The sequence below is a fragment of the Rhopilema esculentum genome, chromosome 1, assembly GCF_057945365.1.
Source record: "Rhopilema esculentum isolate cy_ngs chromosome 1, ASM5794536v1, whole genome shotgun sequence".
Taxonomy (NCBI): domain Eukaryota; kingdom Metazoa; phylum Cnidaria; class Scyphozoa; order Rhizostomeae; family Rhizostomatidae; genus Rhopilema; species Rhopilema esculentum.
The window spans coordinates 2,786,527-2,808,812 of NC_142815.1; the positions used below are offsets into that span (position 1 = coordinate 2,786,527).

The following is a 22,286-nucleotide window of genomic DNA, read 5'->3' on the forward strand; positions in this document are numbered from 1 at the left end:
TTCAATGAAAATGTTACATCAGTAGTAGAAATTGGCTACTTTTTAGCACTTTTTAGCAATAAGGACACGGCACCCATGAGACTTCTAGCAAAATACCCTTGCTCTTTTACGATACAGTCTATTTCTTTCGTACAAGATTGTTTATCTTACCAAAAGTCTCGTTGCTTGACTCTTGGGTTGGGATTTTAATCTTCCTTCATACGGACCTGGTCCTTATTCAGCCATTCATTTTCTTCAACTGTCTAAATCTATAGAAAGCAATACGATACTAACAACTGGCCAACCATCAATATTCCACTTCTAATTCCACAGTGTTTTCCATAACAATCTATCGCCCATCAATATCCAAAAAAAAATCCCAAAGAGCTCTTTATGATGCTATTATAGCCTTTTCTTCTAGGACTTTAGGACTTTATGTGTCTCCTTCACAGAAGTTTACCTGACCTTACCATACACCAGCACCTCTTTTCCTTCCCTTACATACTGAATTTCAGTTCTTAATGTGCCTTTTTTGCATGACCTTACAATTATCCTTTGAGGGCTGTGACAATTGCTCTTGGAGCATGAATTTTAAATGTATGACAGCAACAAGAAAACGCGTATGTCAAACTCTTTTTAATATTTTGCATTATTCCCCTTCATGCATTTTCGTTACCCACACATTTGCTAAGTTATTTCTAGGCAGAGCTGTACATGCTTGGTAACCTTACCCTCCTTTGCTCAGTGGTGGCGCCAAGGGAGGGCTAGGGGGGCTACAGCCCCTCCGTCGGAAGCATCTAGCCCCCCCCATCGGAGGAAATTTTAGGTTATTGTCGGAGCAAATTTGACAAAATAATGTACGAAAACTGCTTATTGTAGTCATTTTAGCCCCCCTGTCGGAAGCTCCAACCCCTCTGTCGGAAGATTTCTGGCGCCACCACTGCTCTACACCTTATCAAAACGAAACAAGCAGTTTCATACAGTACATTTTCAAATTACCTGACCGAATCCATGTAAAACTTTGTGACATCTAGAAATGACGTCATCAACATTTCCTGAAACTGCTGTCTCTATGTTAGTGCGGAGGAGCAGCTGTTGTTTTCCCCATTGCTTTTGCGAAGTCGTTTTTAGGAAAGAGTTGACTTATTCTTGAAACATAAAGAAAATGCAAGAAAATGCCTGTTCCTGCGAAGAAGAAACCACTTGCAGTTGGAAATTCGATTAGTGATTTAAATAGTCACGCAGAGAATGTTAAGATCAGCATAAAGACTTCTTTACAGTGTCGACAGTAAGTTTATCAGCTCGTTGTTTTGAAATTTAGGCCGTATTTTTTGGCAGTGACATTGACAACTTTCAGGTCAAGTATGAGGTGTTTTTCAGACAATGATTAAGTGTTCCATATTTTTAACTAGGCTTTGTAAATTTTGAGGTGACTATCAGTATTCCAGATAGGGGATTGAAAATTATTACTTAACAGATTTTGTGTTTCAGATTAAGCAATATTTGGCAACAAATTGGAAGGGAGTTTTACTTTAATGCGTAAGGGTCTTAGACAGCTTGAAACTAATTCAAAGCTCGTTTTCGATTGAATTCGTTGTTATTTGGTCCTAGCTTTTTATCCTATGAAGTAAACCAAGTCAGCATTTATCTTTAAATAAACTTCAATCTTTCATTGTCCATGATATCTCTTGAAATCTGTTACAGTTTTACCTGATTTCACACATTTAGAGGTATTCCAGGGTTCTTTCTACTTTGTGGCTAAAATTTGGACAATTAAAGAATCTTTTCGTGAAGTTATCCTTTTGTGTGATATTCTCTTTAAATACCAAAACGACAACACTGGAATTTTTTAAACTGTTGGATGAATTTTAACATGAATCTCTTTGTCTTCCATAGATATTGTCTTTCATTGGGTGGTATATTCAAGAAAGCAGAGGCAAGATTTCAAGATGGTGATGACGAGAATGCTTATATCCTTTATATGCGATTCTTGCATATATTTGAGGCAATCAAGAAAACCTATGAATATCAGAAGCAAATGGTATAAACTATTTTTGTTAGTTTCCTTGTTTTTGCCATGTCAACCCCTAGTCTATTACTGTTGCCAGGCCTTACAAGAAGAGGCAGTCAAGCTTGATCAAATGCCTTCGCATGGACCTAGAAAATTCTCGGAGCTTGATTGATCAAGCACCTAGTGTGTTTATGCTGTCGAGAAACTAAATGCAAAAAACCAAATTTTGTTATTGATGATATTTGATGATGCTCAATTGAGAGCCTAGAAGGTGCTCAGTTTGTCAAGCGCCTGCTTTTTGCTCCTCACAAGGCATTATTGTTGCTATGAGACACATTTCAATAGAAGGTATTATCCCCCCATGATAGCAGTTTGGCCTGTGTCATTTCTCATTCTGCTATCCCAGTATATCCTTAAATAAAAACCCATCAATCAAATTGGTGTTAACTAGCGCAGAAGTAAAAAAAGAATACAGTATATTGGACAGGACCCTTCAAAGTTTAAACTCTCTGTATTCTGCTCATTGTTGCCTTATGATATGATCTCTCTACTAACTTCATTGAACTGTGGAGCCAAGTCATTAAAGCGCTTTTTAATGCCGAACCCCTTTTAATGCCCCCTCTAGCAGAGGTTACTATTTATGGCCCCCTCTAACAGGTGTTACTTTTACATCATTATATACTTTTGCAGAGTGAAATCAACACAACTTAGGTCAGGATAATCACTCAAAGTATTTCTAAAAAAATCAGTATTATTTTGTATTATTTAGTGTAGCTTAAAGGCATTGAGTCACAGTTAAAGGAAAGGGTATACCCAAACGTAACCAGATCCACTGAGTCATGATTTTCATGCTGCAATGCTACTGGTTGACCTGAAACTAGTCACATGAACTCACCTCGTACTGATTAACAAAACAGTTCCCATCAATCGCAAGTTGTCAACAACAGATGCCAATATCACATGAAACTGCAGCAATCACACTGAAGCAGATTGACCCCCTATAGAAAAGGCCTATTTGCCATGACTTTATAATGTTTTTAACACCAAATACTCTGATTTATTACAGAAAATTTACAATGACTTGATTGAGGTGCGAAATGTGTTAACAGCAGTCGAAAGAGCTGAAACTCTAGCTGATAGCTTAAAAGAAAGGTTTGCTGAATTTTTTTCCTATCATTTTCATATATAAATCTACTCGCATAAAGTCAGAGAAAGGTAAAAGATTAGTCTTAAACAGGCTGGCCTTCTTAGAATATATATTCAAAGAAAAGTTTTTTAGGATTCAAAGCTTATAGTTTTGTTTTCAATGACACAAGAAGGGCTAATTCCATTTTGGAATTGATTTATTCTTTGTTTAAACTGGAATTTATTTCACTTGGGTTTAGTCCAAGGTTTGGCACACGGCTTCATAAAATGCGAATTGCTTTTTGCCGTAATTTTTTGGTAGCTTGATAATGGAAAAAACAGTTTTTTTGCTTCTTGTGATCAAGTGTTGGTGTTAAAAGTTTCTTGCTGGCAAGATATCTGGCCATATACATTTCCCCACTCTCACCAACCAATTCATCCATAAATCTGGCCAGTTTGAGTAAACTAACTCAAAGGAAAACAACCAAACACGGCCAGCAGATCGTATTTAAAGTAGAGTCCATCTTGGCTCTATTCTGTTTTGTTTTGACTTTTCTATTCCTTTTTTAGCACACTGCTTGAGATAGTAAATTGTAGTTTAACTTTATGTAATGGCCCCAGAGTAGTCACAGCCTTTTGCTCCCTGGAGTATCATTCCCTGTCTTGTTGAATAGTAGTTTTGGTTAGTAGTGTAGTCTGTAGTATGTATGGACAATTTTTAGTGGAATGTATAAGAAGAAGTTGTCTGGTCAGACAATATACAATATAGAAGAAAAAACTGAAAAACAAAGTTGGTGTAGAAGACATGGGCCTAAACCAGAACTCGGAGGGTTATTTGGATGATGGGGAAGAAGAGGATGAGATTGAAATGAAAGACGACTTTGAAATCGAAGATGAGAAGAAGACGAGTACAAAGTCTTTTGTGTGCTTTACTTTATACTAGTGTCATTGATAACTCTCTATTTAAAGCAGTCTCTCTGAAATTCTGTTTTTTTACACACAGATATAAGCAACTGATTGAGGACAGAAATTCAAAGCCCAATGCTCAAGGTTCATTTTTAAATTTTTCTGAAAATGAATTCCTTGCAAATTTTAATATTTGTAGATTTTGTGTTGTAAGGTGCTATTTATGGGGAGGTGTCCCCTAAAAATTGTTCAAGTGACACCCTGTCAGCATCAGCAGCCAGAATTTATACATGCTATTGTCTTAGTTTAAACTACTTGCTGAATGTCAAGCTGGAAATTGTTCAGGCCAGAAAGGAATGTGGCGTTTAAAATATATGCAATCATGCAGCTATTTTTATGCGTAATGCTTGATAAGCAAACATGTTTCTTTAAACTCTGATTTATGCTCTGATTTAGACATGTCATTTTTATTACTTGAGCTTATGTATAAATTAGGGAAAGTTTTATTGTAATAGACAGGGCCGCTGAGAGGTTTCAGAGGCCCTTGTGTGAAACAGAAAGGCAAGGCCCCTGTGAGTGAAGGGAGCAGAAGATTTCTGGGACCACACTCTTCAATTAGTTTGAAATGCATTTCATGATATTTCTTGCAGTCATTTCTTGTAATCGTTTAGAATGTTTCACTATTTTTAGGCATACTTGCTGCCTTTGATTAATTCCATTCTTAAAATTGAGTTCATTACTTTATAAGGCCCCCAGACCTCAGGGCCGGGTTCTGAGTCAATTTGCCTCTTTTGCCCCCCCCCCCTTGGTTGCACTGGTAATAGAATATGGAGACAAGGAAGACCCTGAGCCAAATTATGGCAAATATAGTTTTGTGTTTTATCTCTAGGGAACGTAACTGCAGAGACTAAAAAGCAGGAGAAGGCATCCCAAGAGGGCAAAAGGTAAACATGTTTGACAGAATAATTCACAAAATTTTGGATTAGTAGTTAGTCTAGATAATAGGCATTTGAAATTATGATATTTCTTGAGATTGTTTGTTTACAATCTTTTGTTGTTTTTGCAATGCAGAGACTAGATTGATATTCTTGTTTCTGCCCTGCCACTTTTCTACACATTTCAAGGGTGCTTAATAGAAGATCTGAAAAAGTCTTGTCTTGTAAACAATGTTGAGTTCAATCAATTTTTTTGATTTCTTTTCTTTCTGTTAATCTCCTTTTTTGGCCTTGATTTTTATTCAATGCTGTCGCCCAACGTTAGCTCCTTCCACCCTTATTTCGGTTAGGCCCTCTCTTTGAAGTAATTTTAGCAGTCATTTTTTGTATCAAACACTATGATACACTTTAATATCACACATATTTCTCTTCTAACTTTTGCTTTGTTTTATCTTTTATCCATATTTCTGGTGAATTTTTTCCATTTCAGACCAGCAAAAAACCAAAATAACAAAGAATTTCAAAATGACAAGCCAACAAATACAAGGCAACCTGAATCAAAGGTAATAATAAGAATGATAATAATTTACATTTTTATAGCGCACATACGAAGAAGAATTAATTTGTGTATGGTGCTATATAAGAAACTTTATAACTAGTTTGCCTATCAAAATCTTTAAATTGTGTAAAATTAATTTGCGTTGCATCATCATCTAGCCATTCTCTTTCCGTTCCTAAATCGAGCGATAATTGTTTTTGATTTGGGGATTTTCAAAATATCTCTTTAGGCCTAATTGCAAACTCGTCTTTTTGCATGGTGAGCAAACTCATCTAGGGCAATTTTACATTGTTTGGGCTTAAGAAGTTTCTCTTCCGTGCTGTTTATTTTGGATATAAGTATTACTGAAGGTTTTTATTTAAGAAATTTCACATTGACAGTATTGTTCGTTTTAGGCTTTTTGTAGCTGAAGAAATAAATGTTTTTATTTAAAATGTGATCAAATTGTCCTGATGTTACCAAATATATGACGAAAATTATTTTCCGACTTTCTACAGCTACCTGGGAATTATGCTAGCTCATTGCCTGATGTTCCAAGTTTTGGTGGGTTTATTTTGCAGTAAGAATAATTTAGTGTAAACGAATTTGAAAATGGCAAAAATTTCGAAACATACTTAGGTTTTTCGTCTGAAACTTTATATGTTTCCAAATGTTTGCTTTTTGTAATTGCTTTCAAAATGTAATTTGATATTATGTAGTTTTATGTAATTTCAATGTAATATTATACAGAAAACTCGCGATAGCTCAAACCTCCCGATAACTCGAACATTTGTTAAGTCGAACTGACATAGATTCCCCTTGTCTAGTATTCTCATTTGAAAATCCCCTGAAAAATCGAACATATGCTATCACGAACCAATTCATTGGTTCCTCGGGCATTCGCTCGGGAGTTACTTTGTATAATGCAAATTTGCTATTCCGTATAATACAAAAATATTACATCAAAGTGCTATATCATGTTATGCTATTTTTATAATATCATATTTTGTTCATTATCATGTATATATTTATTCTCTTTTCTTATGCGTTAGATACTGAAATGGATGATATTTCTATCGCAAGAAAGCCTACCAAAATTGACCCTTGGATTGCACAAGATGAACTTTACAATCTTTTGAAATCCGTGAAATCCGAATCCATCTTAATCCTTGATACACGACCCCCTGATGAATTCGCTGCTTCCCGTGTCAAACACAGTAATATCTTGAATATTCGTGAAGAGCTGCTAAAACCGGGGGCAAATGTCAATAGCGTAGAAAGAAGACTGCCAAAGGATGTTTGGGAAACTTGGATTAAGAGAGGATCCATGGATTATATTATCATTATGGATCACGATGGTACTCGTGAGAATTCAAAGCAGGATTCTCCAATCCAGATTCTCAAGGATGTGATTTTCAAATGGGATTCAAGTGCACAAGTAAAATCTGAACCAAGATTACTTGATGCAGGATTCAACGGATGGCAACTTTACTATCCATCACTGTGTACTAATCCTTTTTACAAGAAAAGCGTAAGTTTTACATCGTATTATTACATTAAATTGTATAGCATTGTATTGTACTTTATTGTTTTATACTATCATATTGTATTCTATCTGTCATATTGCATTGTATTTATTGTATATATTGTATCATGTCATATTATCATACTATGTTGCATCATACCGTCTCATAAAATGTATTATATTATATTGTATTGTATTGTATTGTATTGTATTGTATTGTATTGTATTGTACTGTACTGTATTGTATTGTATTGTATTGTATTGTATTGTATTGTACTGTATTGTACTGTATTGTACTGTACTGTATTGTATTGTATTGTATTGTATTGTATTGTATTGTATTGTATTGTATTGTATTGTGCGATATAATATTATTTTAAATGGTATTGCAAACATAGCTTTCTGTTCTTTCATTAGGTCACATTTTATCATATGTTATGGCTACAATGATTAAAAAATGTCATATTGATTTTCCAAAAACATCCAAATTTAAGTCAAATTTTTTTGTAAGTCTTTTCAAAAGCTGTAATTTAGCATTAAATTGGAATCGCGTTTACTAAAGTTGAAATTAGTAAGTTGATCTTTGTTCGGTATATGATATCATGATATGCAAACTCTAAAATGGACACTGATGAATCTTCTGTTGAAAATTGAAAAGGCTAGAATACAAAACAATATTTTGGGTCTTACAAACCTTTTTGTCTTTCTTTCAGAAACCTGTCCCACATGTCAAAATTCCAGATCCAACGAAGCTTTTGTCAAGTTTGAATTATCCAACTCTGCCTGGATTGAGTATCAATGAAAGGTTTGTTTTGCATTAGTTATTGTATTGTATTAATTTGTATTGTCTTGTTTTGTCTTGTCTTGACTTGACTTGTCTTGTCTTGTCTTGTCTTGTCTTGTCTTGTCTTGTCTCGTCTCGTCTTTTCTTGTCTTGACTTGACTTGTCTTGTCTTGTCTTGTCTTGTCTTGTCTTGTCTCGTCTCGTCTTTTCTTGTCTTGTCTTGTCTTTTCTTGTCTTGTTTTGTCTTGTCTTGTCTTGACTTGACTTGACTTGTCTTTTCTTGTCTTGTCTTGTTTTGTTTTGTCTTGTCTTGTCTTGTCTTGTCTTGTCTCGTCTCGTCTTGTCTTTTCTTGTCTTGTTTTGTCTTGTCTTGTCTTGACTTGACTTGTCTTTTCTTGTCTTGTCTTGTTTTGTCTTTTCTTGTCTTTTCTTGTCTTGTCTTGTCTTGTCTTGTCTTGTCTTGTCTTGTCTCGTCTCGTCTTGTCTTGTCTTTTCTTGTCTTGTTTTGTCTTTTCTTGTCTTGTCTTGTCTTGTTTTGTCTTGTCTTGTCTTGTCTTGTCTTGTCTCGTCTCATCTTTTCTTGTCTTTTCTTGTCTTGTTTTGTCTTGTCTTGTCTTGACTTGACTTGACTTGTCTTTTCTTGTCTTGTCTTGTCTTGTCTTGTCTTGTCTTGTCTTGTCTTGTCTTGTCTTGTCTTGTCTTGTCTTGTCTTGTCTTGTCTTGACTTGACTTGACTTGTCTTGTCTTGTCTTGTCTTCTTTTGTCTTGTCTTGTCTTGACTTGTCTTGTATTATATTGTATGGTTTTTATTTGATATTTTCGTATCACATGTTTTGATATTGTGCTGTATTGTATTTCACTATATTGAACTGTATCGTATCTTATCATATTGTATTTTATTGTTTCAAATCATATCATTTCGTTTTATATTTTGTCATATCGTATCGTTGTTTTGTATCGTATCTTATCATATTGTATCTTATTGTTTCAAGTCATATCGTGTTGTGTTGTATTTTATTGGTTTCGAGTATCAAAGCAGTCTCTTTTTTATGACATATGTTATCATTTGCGAGAAATTCTGTTCAGTTACTTTTTCAGAATATTTCTACAATATCCGCTGTATTAACCACTTTCTTATTTTTACATTTTCTTTGATATTTCAGCAAGCAACCAAGCGCAAATAAACCACCCGAGCCTGAAGGAAAGTTAGAGAAGAGGACAGCGCCGGTTGGCAAAGATGAAAAGAGCCCAGGTATTTATCTTCGCAGAAAAATTTGTTATTCTCTCACACCTATTTTTATTGTTAATGATTCTTCTGAAGATTGGTGTCAACCAATTCATAACTGTTAAAATCGTAGGTTACAGTTTAACACGATCGAGGAGAATTCATATTGATCCAATTCCACTTCATATAAAACTGTTTACAAGCATATTTACAAGCAAAACATAGTTCTACACAGAACTCGAACTTCAACTCCATCGATCTTTCTCGCCAACACTACTCTCCTCTCTTTAACTCGACTCTAACTCTGTCTATGACTAATTGTGCAAGAGTAACCGTTGCTCTGACTTCTTCACAATACTTACGGATTGATTGGATTTAAGTGTGTTAACTCCTACATGGGAGAAAGATTTTCACAGGCCACTTTTTGTCTCTTGGACCTAGGATAACCCCCCTCCCCCCAGGTGCCTTCCTCCCGTTGCTTCAGTATATATAAAGTGCAACATAGAACAAATTGGGCTGCCTACAGTTGACAATCCTAGACAGGCAATGTTAAGGTTTTGTAACCCCCCCCCCCCCCTCACGGCCTTACGTTCATGTCTCTGGTATTACAATACATAAACACCAACTTTGTGTGGTAAGAGGGTAGGAGTTAAGCTATTCATGCATACAAACTGGTACCAGGACTTGTCCTGACAGCTTTACAACACACTTAATATAAACGTTGTAAACAAGTTTATGTTCTGAAAGGTTTCACGCTTCAAAAGTTTTCTGTATAGTCACAAACCTAGGTCAAAAACGCATCTTATTCGTGTTACATTGTCAAAAACCATAATGTATCCTGTTTCAAACATGTTTCTAGATAAAAAAGTTTATGTTTCAAACACACTTCAAAAGTTTTTTGCATTGTCACAAACCTAAATGAAAAATCGCATCTTCTTCATGTTTGATTTTCAAAAACAATAATGTATCCTGTTTCAAACATGTTTCTAGATAAAAAAGTTTATGTTTCAAACACACTTCAAAAGTTTTTTGCATTGTCACAAATCTAAATGAAAAATCGCATCTTCTTCATGTTAGATTTTCAAAAACAATAATGTATCCTGTTTCAAACATGTTTCTAGATAAAAAAGTTTATGTTTCAAACACACTTCAAAAGTTTTTTGCATTGTCACAAACCTAAATGAAAAATCGCATCTTCTTCATGTTTGATTTTCTAAAACAATAATGTATCCTGTTTCAAACATGTTTCTAGATAAAAAAGTTTATGTTTCAAACACACTTCAAAAGTTTTTTGCATTGGCACAAATCTAAATGAAAAATCGCATCTTCTTCATGTTTGATCTTCAAAAACGATTTTGTATCCTGTTTCAAACATGTTTCTAGATAAACAAGTTTATGTTTCAAACACACTTCAAAAGTTTTTTGCATTGTCACAAACCTAAATGAAAAATCGCATCTTCTTCATGTTTGATTTTCAAAAACAATAATGTATCCTGTTTCAGACACGTTTCTAGATAAACAAGTTTACGTTTCAAACACGTTTCAAACGTTACATGCGTGGTTATAAACCTAAGTAAACAAAATGCATCGTCATACATATTTGTTTCGAAAATCAAAACGTTTCCTGTTTCATGTTTCAAGTTTATGTTTGAAACTTGAGGAAAGTTTGTGATAATCTAATCCGAGAAATCGTTTTCTTATTTTTATTGGTTTTTCAAAACTATGCTGTATCCAGTTTCAGATATGTTTCTAGATAAACAAGTTAATGTTTAAAACATTATTCAAAGGCTACGTGCATTCTTATTAACCAAACACAACAAAATGCATATTCTTCACATTTATTTTTACAAAAACGATCCTGCATCCACTTTCAGTGACTTATGGTATTAACAGGCCTGTTTTTGGAAAAAAACTTGTTTTTGTAGACCACATCAAATATTTTTTTGTAGTTTTTAACGAAGATGATCTGCTTGCAAAGCTACGGCGTCAGATTGACGGGACTCCGGATCCCAGTACCGAATCATTCATTTACAAGGATAAACGAAGTTTAGGAAATGAAAGTCCTCAGTTAATGAGAGGAGGTGGGGAGAAAAGATCACGAACTGATCACCAAAATTTGAAAAGTGATTGGAAAGCTTTTACAAATTCGGAGAAACACTCAGATTCATTGATGCCAAATGCTAGTCGAGGTACCCTTGGGTCTAATGGCAACACAGGAGACAAGTCCCCGCTTTTTGTCGATTATGTTGATGGTGCAATTGCTGGAAACCTTCCCATGAAGAGTGCAACAGAGAAGCTTAATGTAGGGGACTTGAAAGAGCCTTTGCGAAGTGATGATGGTCAGGTATTGTTTGCGAAGTATAAAGACGTTGGTCTTGAAGAACAGTATGAAATGAGAAAGCATTTGGGCTCCATTGGAAAGGATGGGAAGCCTGTCTCAAGGAATGAAAAGTACCAACCGTTTGGGATTCACACACTGAAAAGGGAGAATGAGGGACACACAGTACCAGCTAGTGCCACCTCAACCTCCAAGGATGCCTTTAATGCGAGTAATGCTTCTGAGAAGGATGCAAGCAGGTATTCAACTCTCCCTAGAGCAGCTTCCAATTCAAATACCATGTCGCAGGGCTACCCTAGAGCAAATGCCGCAATTCCCCACGATAACCCTGCAACTCAAAGGTCAAATTCAGCCCCCTACAATCAACCAGCCAATACCCCAGTACCCCATCAGTCATTTTCCTCAAAGTCTCTACCACGGAATGCGGACATGTCAAGCGGAGGTCCAGCTACCAGAGCCAACGGACCTATAACAGGAACAAGTGGCTATATGCAACCTGGTCTTGGTACTTCAGGAAATGTACCACTTAAACCAGGACAGAGCCACAAAATTCCTCCTAACACTGGCTCAAATGCTAATTTAGTACCGAAACAAGGAATAGGTGCAAATTTACCACAGGATTTAAGACCAAGCGCCAATGTACCAATGAGTCCCACAGCAACCACCAACGTGCCAGGGAAACCTGGAACAAGTGGAGCCTTACCTGGTGCAAACGCAAACCAATCGGGTACAAAGCCACCTACACCAAGTGAGGGTCAGCAGCCAAAACTAACACAATCTCCAACTAAAGGGCATTCTGGTAACTTCCCCATGTCTCCCATCACACGCCCCAGTAATACAGTCAGCCATCTGTCAAATTCTACAATGTTACGACCGCAGATGTCAAGTGACAATTTTAAAGCTGCCAGGGCGGATTCAGAAACTATGGAACAAGAGGTAAGAAAATCAAGTAGTTTCGGATTTAACTTGACTCTGTTTTGTTGAAGGGTAAGAGGTAGAGCATTCCTTTGGTAGTTTGTGCTAGTCTAGGCCGTTGCACAAAGGACGTCCAATTTGTGAGGTTTATAAGTTCTAATTCATACTTTTTTTGTCCGCAGTGGTTGATGGGAGAAAGGACTGGGCACGACCCAGAACTGAGAACTCGATCGTTTCAACTGTAGTAAATGTGATAGCCAAATTTTGGATACTAATCGAGAATTGCCTATGTCAACAATTGAAGCAAACTATGTTTATATTTATGAAATAGATCATTGTACTTCCATAGCACTGTCTTTTGCTTTTGCCAGGACATCGATAGGGATGTTGTGCTATGAAAAGAACAAGAGGCCCCTCGCGAAATATTTCCAAAGAGAAAATATTGAAATAAAGGAATAAACTTTTTTAGCATTAGTAAGGGACACAGCCCCCTCGCCCCCTGCCCAGTTCAACACCCCTGAATGTCAGGCAATTTCTGGCAAAAAGTGACTTTGCTAACGAAGAAACGGTTTTAACGGCCAGCGCATAAGCAAGTCTGGGTCTCCATCGTTATAATGATTTCTGCTTTACAGATCTATGTACCTCGTTTTATTTTTGCAGATTGTCACAACCCCAGGTCTGCCCCACGGCTGGGAAAAAAGCGTTGATAAAAGAACTGGACGTATTTATTTCATTGATCATATAACAAAGTCCACTCACTGGGAACTTCCGCCTGATTTTTATGCTAGTAGAGAGAAAGAGACTGAAACGAAGAAACAGAAAAGACAAGCACCAGAGCCGCCTACTGCGAAGGAGGAAGAGGAACCGCAGCCGGCACTGAAGAGGTCGTTGTCAACCCCAAACCTCGCTGATCTTGAAGTAAACAAAGAGATTGCAAAACCAGTTCGACCTGTTGTTGACCGCACATTGAAGCCAAGGTAAAGCTTATGTCTTTTCAAACAATCGAAACCAGTCCAGTGCCGATTCTTTTATTTTATTGAAACCCTTCTATTGTCGTACTCTTTCTGTTGGCAAAGTACTTGCAATGTTGAAACCCTTCCAATGTTAAAACCCTTCCAATGTTGAAACTCTTCAAATGTTTGAAACCCTTCAAATGTTGAAACCTTTTGATGTTGAAACCCTTTGAATGTTGAAACCCTTTAGATGTTGAAACCCTTCAAATGTTGAAACCTTACCAATGCTGAATCCCTTTAAATGTCGATCCCTTTTGATGCCGATTCTCTTTTAAAGTGGAAACTTTCTGATGCTGAAACCTGCCTCATGCAGAATCCTTTCAACGTTGAAACCTTTCCAATTTTGAAACCTTTCCAATGTTGAATCCCTTTAAATGATGATCCCTTTTGATGCTGATTCTCTTTTAACGTGTTACCCTTTCTGATGTTGAAACCTTTCTCACACAGAATCCTTCCTTATGTTGAACCCCTTTCAATGTTGAAACCTTTCCAATGTTGATCCCTTTGCTAAATCTCTTTTAAGTGGAGACCTTTCTGATGTTGAAACCTGTTTCACGCATAATCCCTTCTTATCTTGAGCCCCATTCAATGTTGAAACCCCTCAAATTTTGATCCCTTTGCTAAATCTCTTTTAAGTGGAGACCTTTCTGATGTTGAAACCCTTTCAATATTGAAACCTTTCCAATGTAGATCCCTTTGCTAAATCTCTTTTAAGTGGAGACCTTTCTGATGTTGAAACCTTTCTGACACAGAATCCTTCCTTATGTTGAAACCCTTTCAATATTGAAACCTTTCCAATGTTGCTCCCTTTGCTAAATCTCTTTTAAGTGGAGACCTTTCTGATGTTGAAACCACCTCCAGTGATGAAATCCTCCTTATGTACTTCTTACGAAGCTCTTTTGCTGGACTGTTTTTATAATTGTGATACTTATTTTCTACAGTCAATCGAAACAGCAGATTGTTGACAGATCAACGAAGCCTCTCCCAAAATCACGCTTGCAGAATCTTTCTCCCGTCTATGGCAGCAAGGTATTGTATCGTAACCACAGCATTGATTGTCGTTTTTCAGCATCACCATCACATCATTGATATGATATGATTTTCAGCATCACAGCATTGATATGAGTCTTCTACGTTATTTTGTCTCGCTCTTCACCTATTTTTGACATTTGGAAAATGCCACATGTCTAACAAAGGTTTAGGATGGCAAAATTCATAAACCAAGATAAATTTTCTCGCATATTCATTTTGCTGTTTAGATAAAAGTTCAATCGAATCGCTACCCGTTTTATCATGTGCGTTATTCTTTGCAAATGTTTAGCATTTATCGTTGAAATCTAATGTAAGGTTTTAGCTAGAGAAACAAGTTTTCCACAAGCTTTTTCTGCAACTTTGTGTAATGTATCGATTGACCCCTAAACCGCAAAAATACTTACGCTAGTACTTGCTGTTAAAGAAAGAGGCCAACGATTTTTAAGGCAATCTTCACAAGCTGAACTATATAAAGAACAAGATCATCTGCATCTATTTGATAATGACAAGGCTAACTTTCCTTTGAATTGTTCATTTACAGGGTCAAAACCTTACTGGACTGAAAAACCTGGGTAACACATGTTACATGAATTCTGTTATCCAGTGCCTTAGCAGTACAGTCGCGCTGGCTAGATACTTAAACAATGGTGAATATCTGCGCCACCTTAATCCAAACAGTATGAATCGCAGACCAGAAGAAGTAGTAAAAGAGCTAGCATTTCTTATCAAGGTCCTCTGGTCCGGACAATACCGCTCTGTTTCGCCTCTTGATTTCAAGATTGCAGTTGGGAGATTCGCGTCGCAATTCTCTGGAACAAAACAACAAGATGCACACGAGTTTCTCATGTTCTTTATGGATGGAATCCACGAAGATGTCAATAAGGTATTTTCCAGATTTTCTATTTTTACATTCTATCTTTTATATGCAACGTTTTGAGATTCTTTGCAAATGTTTAACATTTATCGTTGGAATCTAATGTAAGGTTTTAGCTAGAAAAACAAGTTTTCCACAAGCTTTTTCTGCAACTTTGTGTGATGTATCGATTGACCCCTAAACTTTTATATGCTCTAGTTCATTTAACTTCATCGTAATCAACTTAATTTCTTTACACGTCTTTTTGATAAAGGATTTGATCGTGTTTTTATGGTGTTGTGAATCCCATATGAAGTGGACACATGGAAACTGCAGTACTATTTCTTATAGGGAATGTCCTTGCTTGGAGTTTTTATCTGCAATTTTTCAATAAGAACCAATGAGTTCAAGCTGAATGTTCTTAATTTTTTCGAAAATCTGAGGCTGGATTGTTCTTAATTGGTTCTTAAATTGATAGGGTGTAAGCAGTGCGAGTGCTAGCTTTTTTGCTCTAAGGAGGTGTTCAGGCCTCATTTGCCAACAAAGTGAGTGAGACAACCTTCATTTGCTGACAAATTTGAATATTCACCGAAAAAGCACCCACACATCGCTAAAAATCCTCGATTTTGAGATAAAACATTGTTCAAAATTGCATTTTACAGGAGCTCAGCCTCAGCTTGTTCTTAATTTTTTATCTCAACTTTTTACCAATATTAAGGTTCGTGTTCTTATAAAACTTTTCTTATAAAAAAGTGTATCAGGTTTTACTGTAAAGATTGTTACTGTCAGCTAAAGGGAAGTCTCCACTTCACTGTTTACTTTACCTACTTTTCCAAGGGTTTGCAAGCAGAAAAGAAAATTAATGTCAAAAGGTTTTCCTTTGTTTACAGGAAGTGCCCGTTTTAAGAAAAGTGACTGTTATGTTGAATTTTTTGGTTTTTTTCCTAGTAGAAATGTTTTTATCCGTTTCTTCTGGTTTCGCAGGTCAGAAAGAGAGTGCCCATGATCGAACAAAACAACGATAATCTGCCTGATGATGTTGCTGCAATTAGCGCCTGGAAAGACTACTCCAAAAACAACAATTCCGTTATCGTTGATCTGTTCCAGGTACAGTAACAGCTGGAGCCTTAAACAAGAACCCAATCAAACAATTAATTTCTCCTTCTCTCGCGCTTCTTTCGATTCATGCATGAAATAAATCGATGCCTACCTTGAGGCATTATGCGACAGCATAAGAAGGGTTTCAATGTTATTATTATAAGGGTTTTGACATGATAAGGGTTTCAACAGAACAGGGGTTTCAACAATAAAAGGGTTTCAACATTAAGAGGGATCAAAACATAAATGGTTTCAGCATTAGAAGAGTCTTACTATTAAAAAGCTTACTTCATTAAAAGGGTTTCAAGAAAACAAGGGTTTCAACAGAACAAGGGTTTCAGCAATAGAAGGGTTTCAACATTGCAAGTGTATTGGCAATTGAAGGGTTTCAAGAGTAGGTGAATTTCAACGTAAGAAGGGATGAGAAAGAGGCGGGTGTCGATTGTTGTGTCACTGCTTTCATTACTTATTGGGGAGACGAGCGAGCTCTTCAAATGAAAATTTTCAAATGAGTGAGGCGCCCCCCCCCGTCCTGGAGTCAAAGAGCATGCGTAATAGTAACATGCTCTTTGACTCCAGGTCGGAGGGTCACCTGACTCATTTAAAACTTTCTCTTGCTCGTCTCCCCAACAATTACACGGACAACACAGGCTTACAAATGTTCGTCTTCTTACCAATAATCTAAGGAATCACTTTCTTCAAAGGGACAATTCCGATCGACCGTCTCCTGCAAGACTTGTGGTAAAAACAGTGTGACGTTCGATGTGTTTAGCTGCTTGCCTTTGCAACTCACTTCAAAGAGTGCGTGCTCACTTGATGTAAGTATTGGTGGAAACCTTTCTTCATCGCATCATGTTGCCGTTGTTACTTTTGTAACATCTGTTCTATTTGTTACTTGAAATCCTCGTGTTCTTGTGTGGTTTCTCTTATTTGTTTACCCTGTGTCGCTTGTGTTACGTTTGTTACTTGTGTTACACTATTACGATACTAGCCCTTGAGTTAATACTAGAGATTGTCATTTTTCCGCTCTGATTTCTCTGATCCGAGACGTATTTGTTTGTTTTACGACGGACGTTCGTGTGAAAACGTTTTGATCTATATTACATTCCAGGAACCGCGCAGCCATTGGGCTAGCAGGGGCTATAGCCCACCCACTTTTTTGCAATAATAGGCTAGAAATTTTTGGGAAGTTTCACTCTAACGCAACTTTGGATAGTTTACTCCTATGTAGTTGCAGTTTTTCTTGACTGGATACCATTTTTGTTCTTTTTCTAGGTGTTTGATCTTGTTTAATGATATGATATATTTTCTAGCTTGGTTAGCTTGGTTTTTATTACCTTCGCGCTAATTCTATCTACTTTCATAGTTATTGATATCTTCTCTGAACCAGAATGGTCATAAAAATTCATTAGAAATGAGCAAAAATTTTCTAAAAGGGGCGTTTCCGGCGTTCAAGAGGGCGCGGCTTCAACAAATTTCAGTCACACCCATTTCAGCCCCTCCACTTTAAGAGTGGTGCGCGTTCCCTGTTACACTCTTGACTTTAACCCTTTTTGTAGGGCTGTGTTCGTGCCTTCACAAGTCCAGAGATGATTGGCGGCAATAACAGTTGGTGAGTTTTGCTTTTGAACCCTTTTTTAAAGTTACTTCTTATTGCTTTCAAAATATTCAATTTATTTCAAGTCAACTCTCATTCCAGACTTTTAATTTCTCGACCTTAGCATCAAAGATGGCATGAAATTTTAGAAATATGGTGTCCTTGAGTACTTTTTGTCCCCAAAAGTTTCTGATAATGACTAAATGTAAACAGAAATTCAAAGCCAGGAGGGAATCAAAAATAACTTAAGGAGAAGAATTGGGAATTCAATCAACTTTTGCATATCGTCATAAAATTAAATCCACAGTTTCTAGCTCTCTCACCACAACTTTATACCCAGTGACGCTGGAAGCATTTGAATTTTTGAGGGGCAAAGCTAGGATGGGTCAATCCTAGCTTTGTCCCAGATAATGGGACAATCCTACAAAAGCCTTCAAGATGTTACTTCTTTAAAAAAGAGCAATTTTCCAAAAGTTCCTAATTGGTCATATCTTGAAAAGGAGCAATTTTTCAAAAGTCACTTGATAAAAGAGGTTATTTGATAAAAAGGGTTTTTCAAAGGTTAGGGGCATGTTCTCTTAGTACAACCCAGCCCTCCCTGCTTAGGTCCATTCACTCCCCACAAGCTTGAGACGCATCTAACCCCCTTTAACCACCCCCTTAAACATTACAACTCCATAAGCTTGTTTTTTGCTCACTTTATCTCCCTTTTCCTAACTCACTCTCCTTTGCCTTCTTTTTGCAAATTTCAGGACTCAAAAATCCTCTCCAGTTATACCGCCGTTTCCAGTCCCCATTTACATTCCCCATTTCCAGTCTCCATTTCCAGTCCCCATTTCCAGCCCCCATTTCTAGCCTTTACGCCCCCTCCAATTCCTCGATAGCGTAATCAACAAGCCTCTTTCCCTTGATAGGAAATGCTCAAACTGCAAGACATACCGTGAGGCAAAGAAGACAATCGAACTCTGGAGCCTACCGCCCGTTGTTGTTGTGCAACTGAAAAGGTAAATTCGACTTGTTGATCACACCCTCCTACTTTCCCTTGTCCCTTTACATTAATAGACAATCCCGGAATTCGTGACGTCACGATGAAATACTATGGTTTTATATCTTTGTCCCTTACCCCAGGTGGGGCAAACCAGCCGAAAGTTCATGATGGATAAAAGCTGCTCTTCCAATTTTGGGTCGTGAAACCTTTTCAAAATAGTGAAAAATGCTAGAATGAAAATCTGAATTTCGTTGATGATCAATAGACCCTGTTTGAGCCACAGAGGAATAATGGAGGAAGCGTTTTCAAAAAAATTTCAGTTAGTGTATCGAGAATTTTGGCAGACATTGTAGCCTCTTTATTGTCCAGCCCCTTTATCGTACAGCCTCTTTATCGTACAACCTCGTTATCACAGATTCTCCTCCGATGGCATCTGGCATAACAAACTGCAAACAAATGTTGATTTTCCCGTTTCCAACTTTGATATGGGCAGACATCTTGTTGGGCCACGAAGAGACAAGGCGAAATATGAGTTAACTGCTGTTGTTAATCATTATGGCAGCTTTGAGAGCGGACACTACACAGCTTACTGTGCGAACCAAAATAAATGGTTTTGTTACGATGACAATGTTGTCAGTGAAATTGACAAAAACAAACTCAAGGTTTGTGTATTCTCCCTTTATTTTATGCAATGATACTTGCACATAATTAACTTGAATAAGCATAAATTAGTATTTCTTGCGCATAATTAGCTTGAATCAATAGAAAATCGTCTTTGATTTATGCAATGATGTCTTGCGCATAAATAGCATGAATAAGCATAAATTAGTATATCTTGCGCATAATTAGCTGTAATCGACAGAAAATCGTCTTTGATTTATGCAATGATGTCTTGTGCATAATTAGCATGAATCAGCATAAATTAGTATATCTTGCGCATCATTAGCTTGAATCAGCATAAATTTGTTTATCTTGCGTATGATAAGTTGGAATCAGCAGAAGAAGGTCTTTAGTTTAAACAATGATATATTGCGCATAATTAGATCGAATCAGCATAATTTAACGTCTGTTGAATATGTCAATGCCTTGTGTTGCCAGGCTTGAGTGTTATGTTATAATTCTTTGAAATGAAAAAGAGGTCTATTGTAGTATCGTTGGTTAAGGTCACTTAATAAGTTAAGCATGTCTTTGCAGATGTACTTGCATTGATTGACGCATAGTACTAAATTATGATAATTTATCTTCTCCTTCGCAGTCTTCGGCAGCATATCTCCTGTTTTACACAGCAACAGAACTGACAGGACTTCAGTTTAAATGAAGCACCTCCGAAATGGAAATTTACTATCTTAGCTAGTGGTATTGATTTAATTGTTTGTATGAATGATAATTATTGCATAGAATTGTACATAGTTAGAATCATATTATTTTGGTAATATTGAAAAGTGTCATATGGTAATTGGTGGGTTCGTGACAGTGGCCTAACACAGTCTGGGGCACTTTTGTTCGATTAGTAAGGGCCCTCGACCAAATAAGTCTCCCAACTGAAAAAGGGACCCCGACCAAAAAGGCCCCCGACCAAAAAGGCCCCCGACCAAATAGGGTCCCCGACCAAAAAGGGCTCCCAAGCGAAAAAAGGACCCCGACCAAAAAGGCCCCCGACCAAATAGGTTCCCTGACCAAATAGGGTCCCCGACCAAATAGGGCCCATAAATAAAAAGATCCCCTACCAAATAGGTTCCCTGACCAAAAAGGGTCCCCGACCAAATAGGGCCCACAACCAAAAAGTCCCCCAACTGTAAAAGGGACCCCGATCAAAAAGATACCCTACCAAATAGGATCCCCGCACAAAAAAGTGCCTTCTCTGTCCCGTTCCTAAATACCCTTGTTTTACTGTTAGTTCATTGCATTTCTGTAATTTCGTAACAAACGATCAGATACTTTTCGCAGAGCCTTACTCTGTGCAGTATTGATGGATGATTTAATGATATGTTCGAGTTAGTCTTGATCACGTGTTATCGTCAGTTGTTCACGTGATGTTTTCTCATTGTATTGAATTTATTTAGTTTGTATAAAGCTATATATCTACATACATAGAACAGGATATTTACGCTGTAATTACCCGATTAAACTATATATATTTAATCGATTTCCGTAAGGTGGCCTGGTACCTAATGACGTCATAGTAATGGAAATTGAAGTTTGTGCTGATGGTCCCTTGAACATTGTAGCCCTACTGCCCCTATTTTTATGAGCTCCTGAAGAACTATTTTTTAGTTAAGGAAGTAAGTCTTCACTTCGTGCCGTATTCGAAAGCAGTACAGTTATTCTAAGAAATTTGTTGATTTCCGAGAATAAAGGCAATTTTGTCCGTTGAATTGAGATTTCGGTATTTTGAGGCATCATTCACTACCCATGGACTATCCATGCGAAGTGTCAAATACATTTTGGTAGAAAAGGAACTCATTTTTAGATGAATTATTTTTTCAATTGTGAAAAAAAGTTGCTGCAGCTACTCGGCAGTCTCTTTAAGAGAAAGGGCCGGAAATACTCAATTTTTGAAAGTACAGCGTTTGACGAGACCTTTTTCCATTGTATATATAGATGCCCCATCTAGTTTTCCCTTAGGACCCTAGATGCCTCCATTTTGCCACTGCCCTCAGTGCTTATAAATGGCCATTAAAAATGATATCAAAACGCCGAGACACCTAGACGCAAATACCAATCTTGTTTCGATCATTTGAGGTATGAGGTTTCAAAGTCACACTAGAGTTTAGGTTTGCCAACTTCTAATGCGATTCAAAATTGTGTGTTTTGTAAGAGTTTGTTCTGTAAAACCTCAGTAAATTTGACAGTCTATATTCGACAGCCTATCACTTCTGCACATCCTAAATGAAACGATAAAACATCATTTCATTTCTTGGCAAACTGCACGTATCAAGACAGAAAAGGACAGGCCTGATGCTAGCTATTTTCTAAGGTTGAGGGGGGGGGGGGGTTGCTAAGGTCCTTTCTGCCGACAAAGTGGGTGAGCCATCCTTTATTTGTCTACAAGTCTGTACGTTTGCCAATGAAGCACCCCTACTTATAAAAAGTTACTCGTTTTTGCATTGAAATTTTTTCCAAGGGGTGTCATCCCCCACGCCTCATCATAGCGACGGTCCCCTAAAAATGTCCTTTTGCGGCGCGTACTAAAATCTATAAAGCATTATTCTCCAAATTGATGATCCTTTGTCTATCCTCAAGTTGAACTTTTGCCCGTAGTTGATATTTGTTTGCGTGCACTTAAAATTTCGTATAAATATCATAGCATTATATTGTGTTCCTGTTCCCTGTGACAGACTCTTATCAGAATGTGCAAATATCGTTACAAATATCGAGGCGCTCGACCTTTTCAAAATAAAATGTGCATTTCAACTTTTCTTAG

General features: G+C 37.0%; 1 protein-coding gene across 3 annotated transcripts; it reads left to right on the forward strand.

The window, feature by feature from the left end:
• The first annotated feature begins 1,069 nt into the window (after positions 1-1,069).
• Positions 1,070-21,059, forward strand: LOC135690374 (ubiquitin carboxyl-terminal hydrolase 8). 3 transcript variants are annotated; one of them, XR_016143771.1, is made up of 21 exons: positions 1,070-1,267; positions 1,876-2,020; positions 3,057-3,142; positions 4,119-4,165; positions 4,911-4,965; positions 5,447-5,519; positions 6,013-6,058; positions 6,547-7,025; positions 7,733-7,824; positions 8,967-9,055; positions 10,978-12,302; positions 12,942-13,258; positions 14,236-14,323; positions 14,868-15,209; positions 16,164-16,286; positions 16,982-17,095; positions 17,837-17,889; positions 18,789-18,878; positions 19,278-19,524; positions 20,118-20,529; positions 20,597-21,059. XR_016143771.1 is itself a non-coding variant. In XM_089116316.1 (20 exons), the coding sequence occupies exons 1-20, from the start codon at positions 1,155-1,157 to the stop codon at positions 20,178-20,180; spliced, it is 3,987 nt and encodes a 1,328-aa protein (XP_088972442.1). In that variant the 5' UTR covers positions 1,070-1,154; the 3' UTR covers positions 20,181-21,059. The 3 variants fall into 3 exon arrangements, 1 of the variants encoding a protein (XP_088972442.1); XR_016143775.1 differs by having other exon boundaries at positions 20,118-20,445; positions 20,498-21,059; XM_089116316.1 differs by having other exon boundaries at positions 20,118-21,059.
• The last annotated feature ends 1,227 nt before the right edge of the window (positions 21,060-22,286 follow it).

What these genes read in the sequence shown, in the direction of transcription:
- LOC135690374 (XM_089116316.1), top strand. Translation starts at nt 1,155, where the DNA reads ATGCCTGTTCCTGCGAAGAAGAAACCACTTGCAGTTGGAAATTCGATT. An exon ending in CTCCCGTCTATGGCAGCAAG is followed by an intron (nt 14,324 to 14,867) that starts GTATTGTATCGT and finishes GTTCATTTACAG; the next exon opens with GGTCAAAACCTTACTGGACT. An exon ending in TTGACAAAAACAAACTCAAG is followed by an intron (nt 19,525 to 20,117) that starts GTTTGTGTATTC and finishes TCTCCTTCGCAG; the next exon opens with TCTTCGGCAGCATATCTCCT.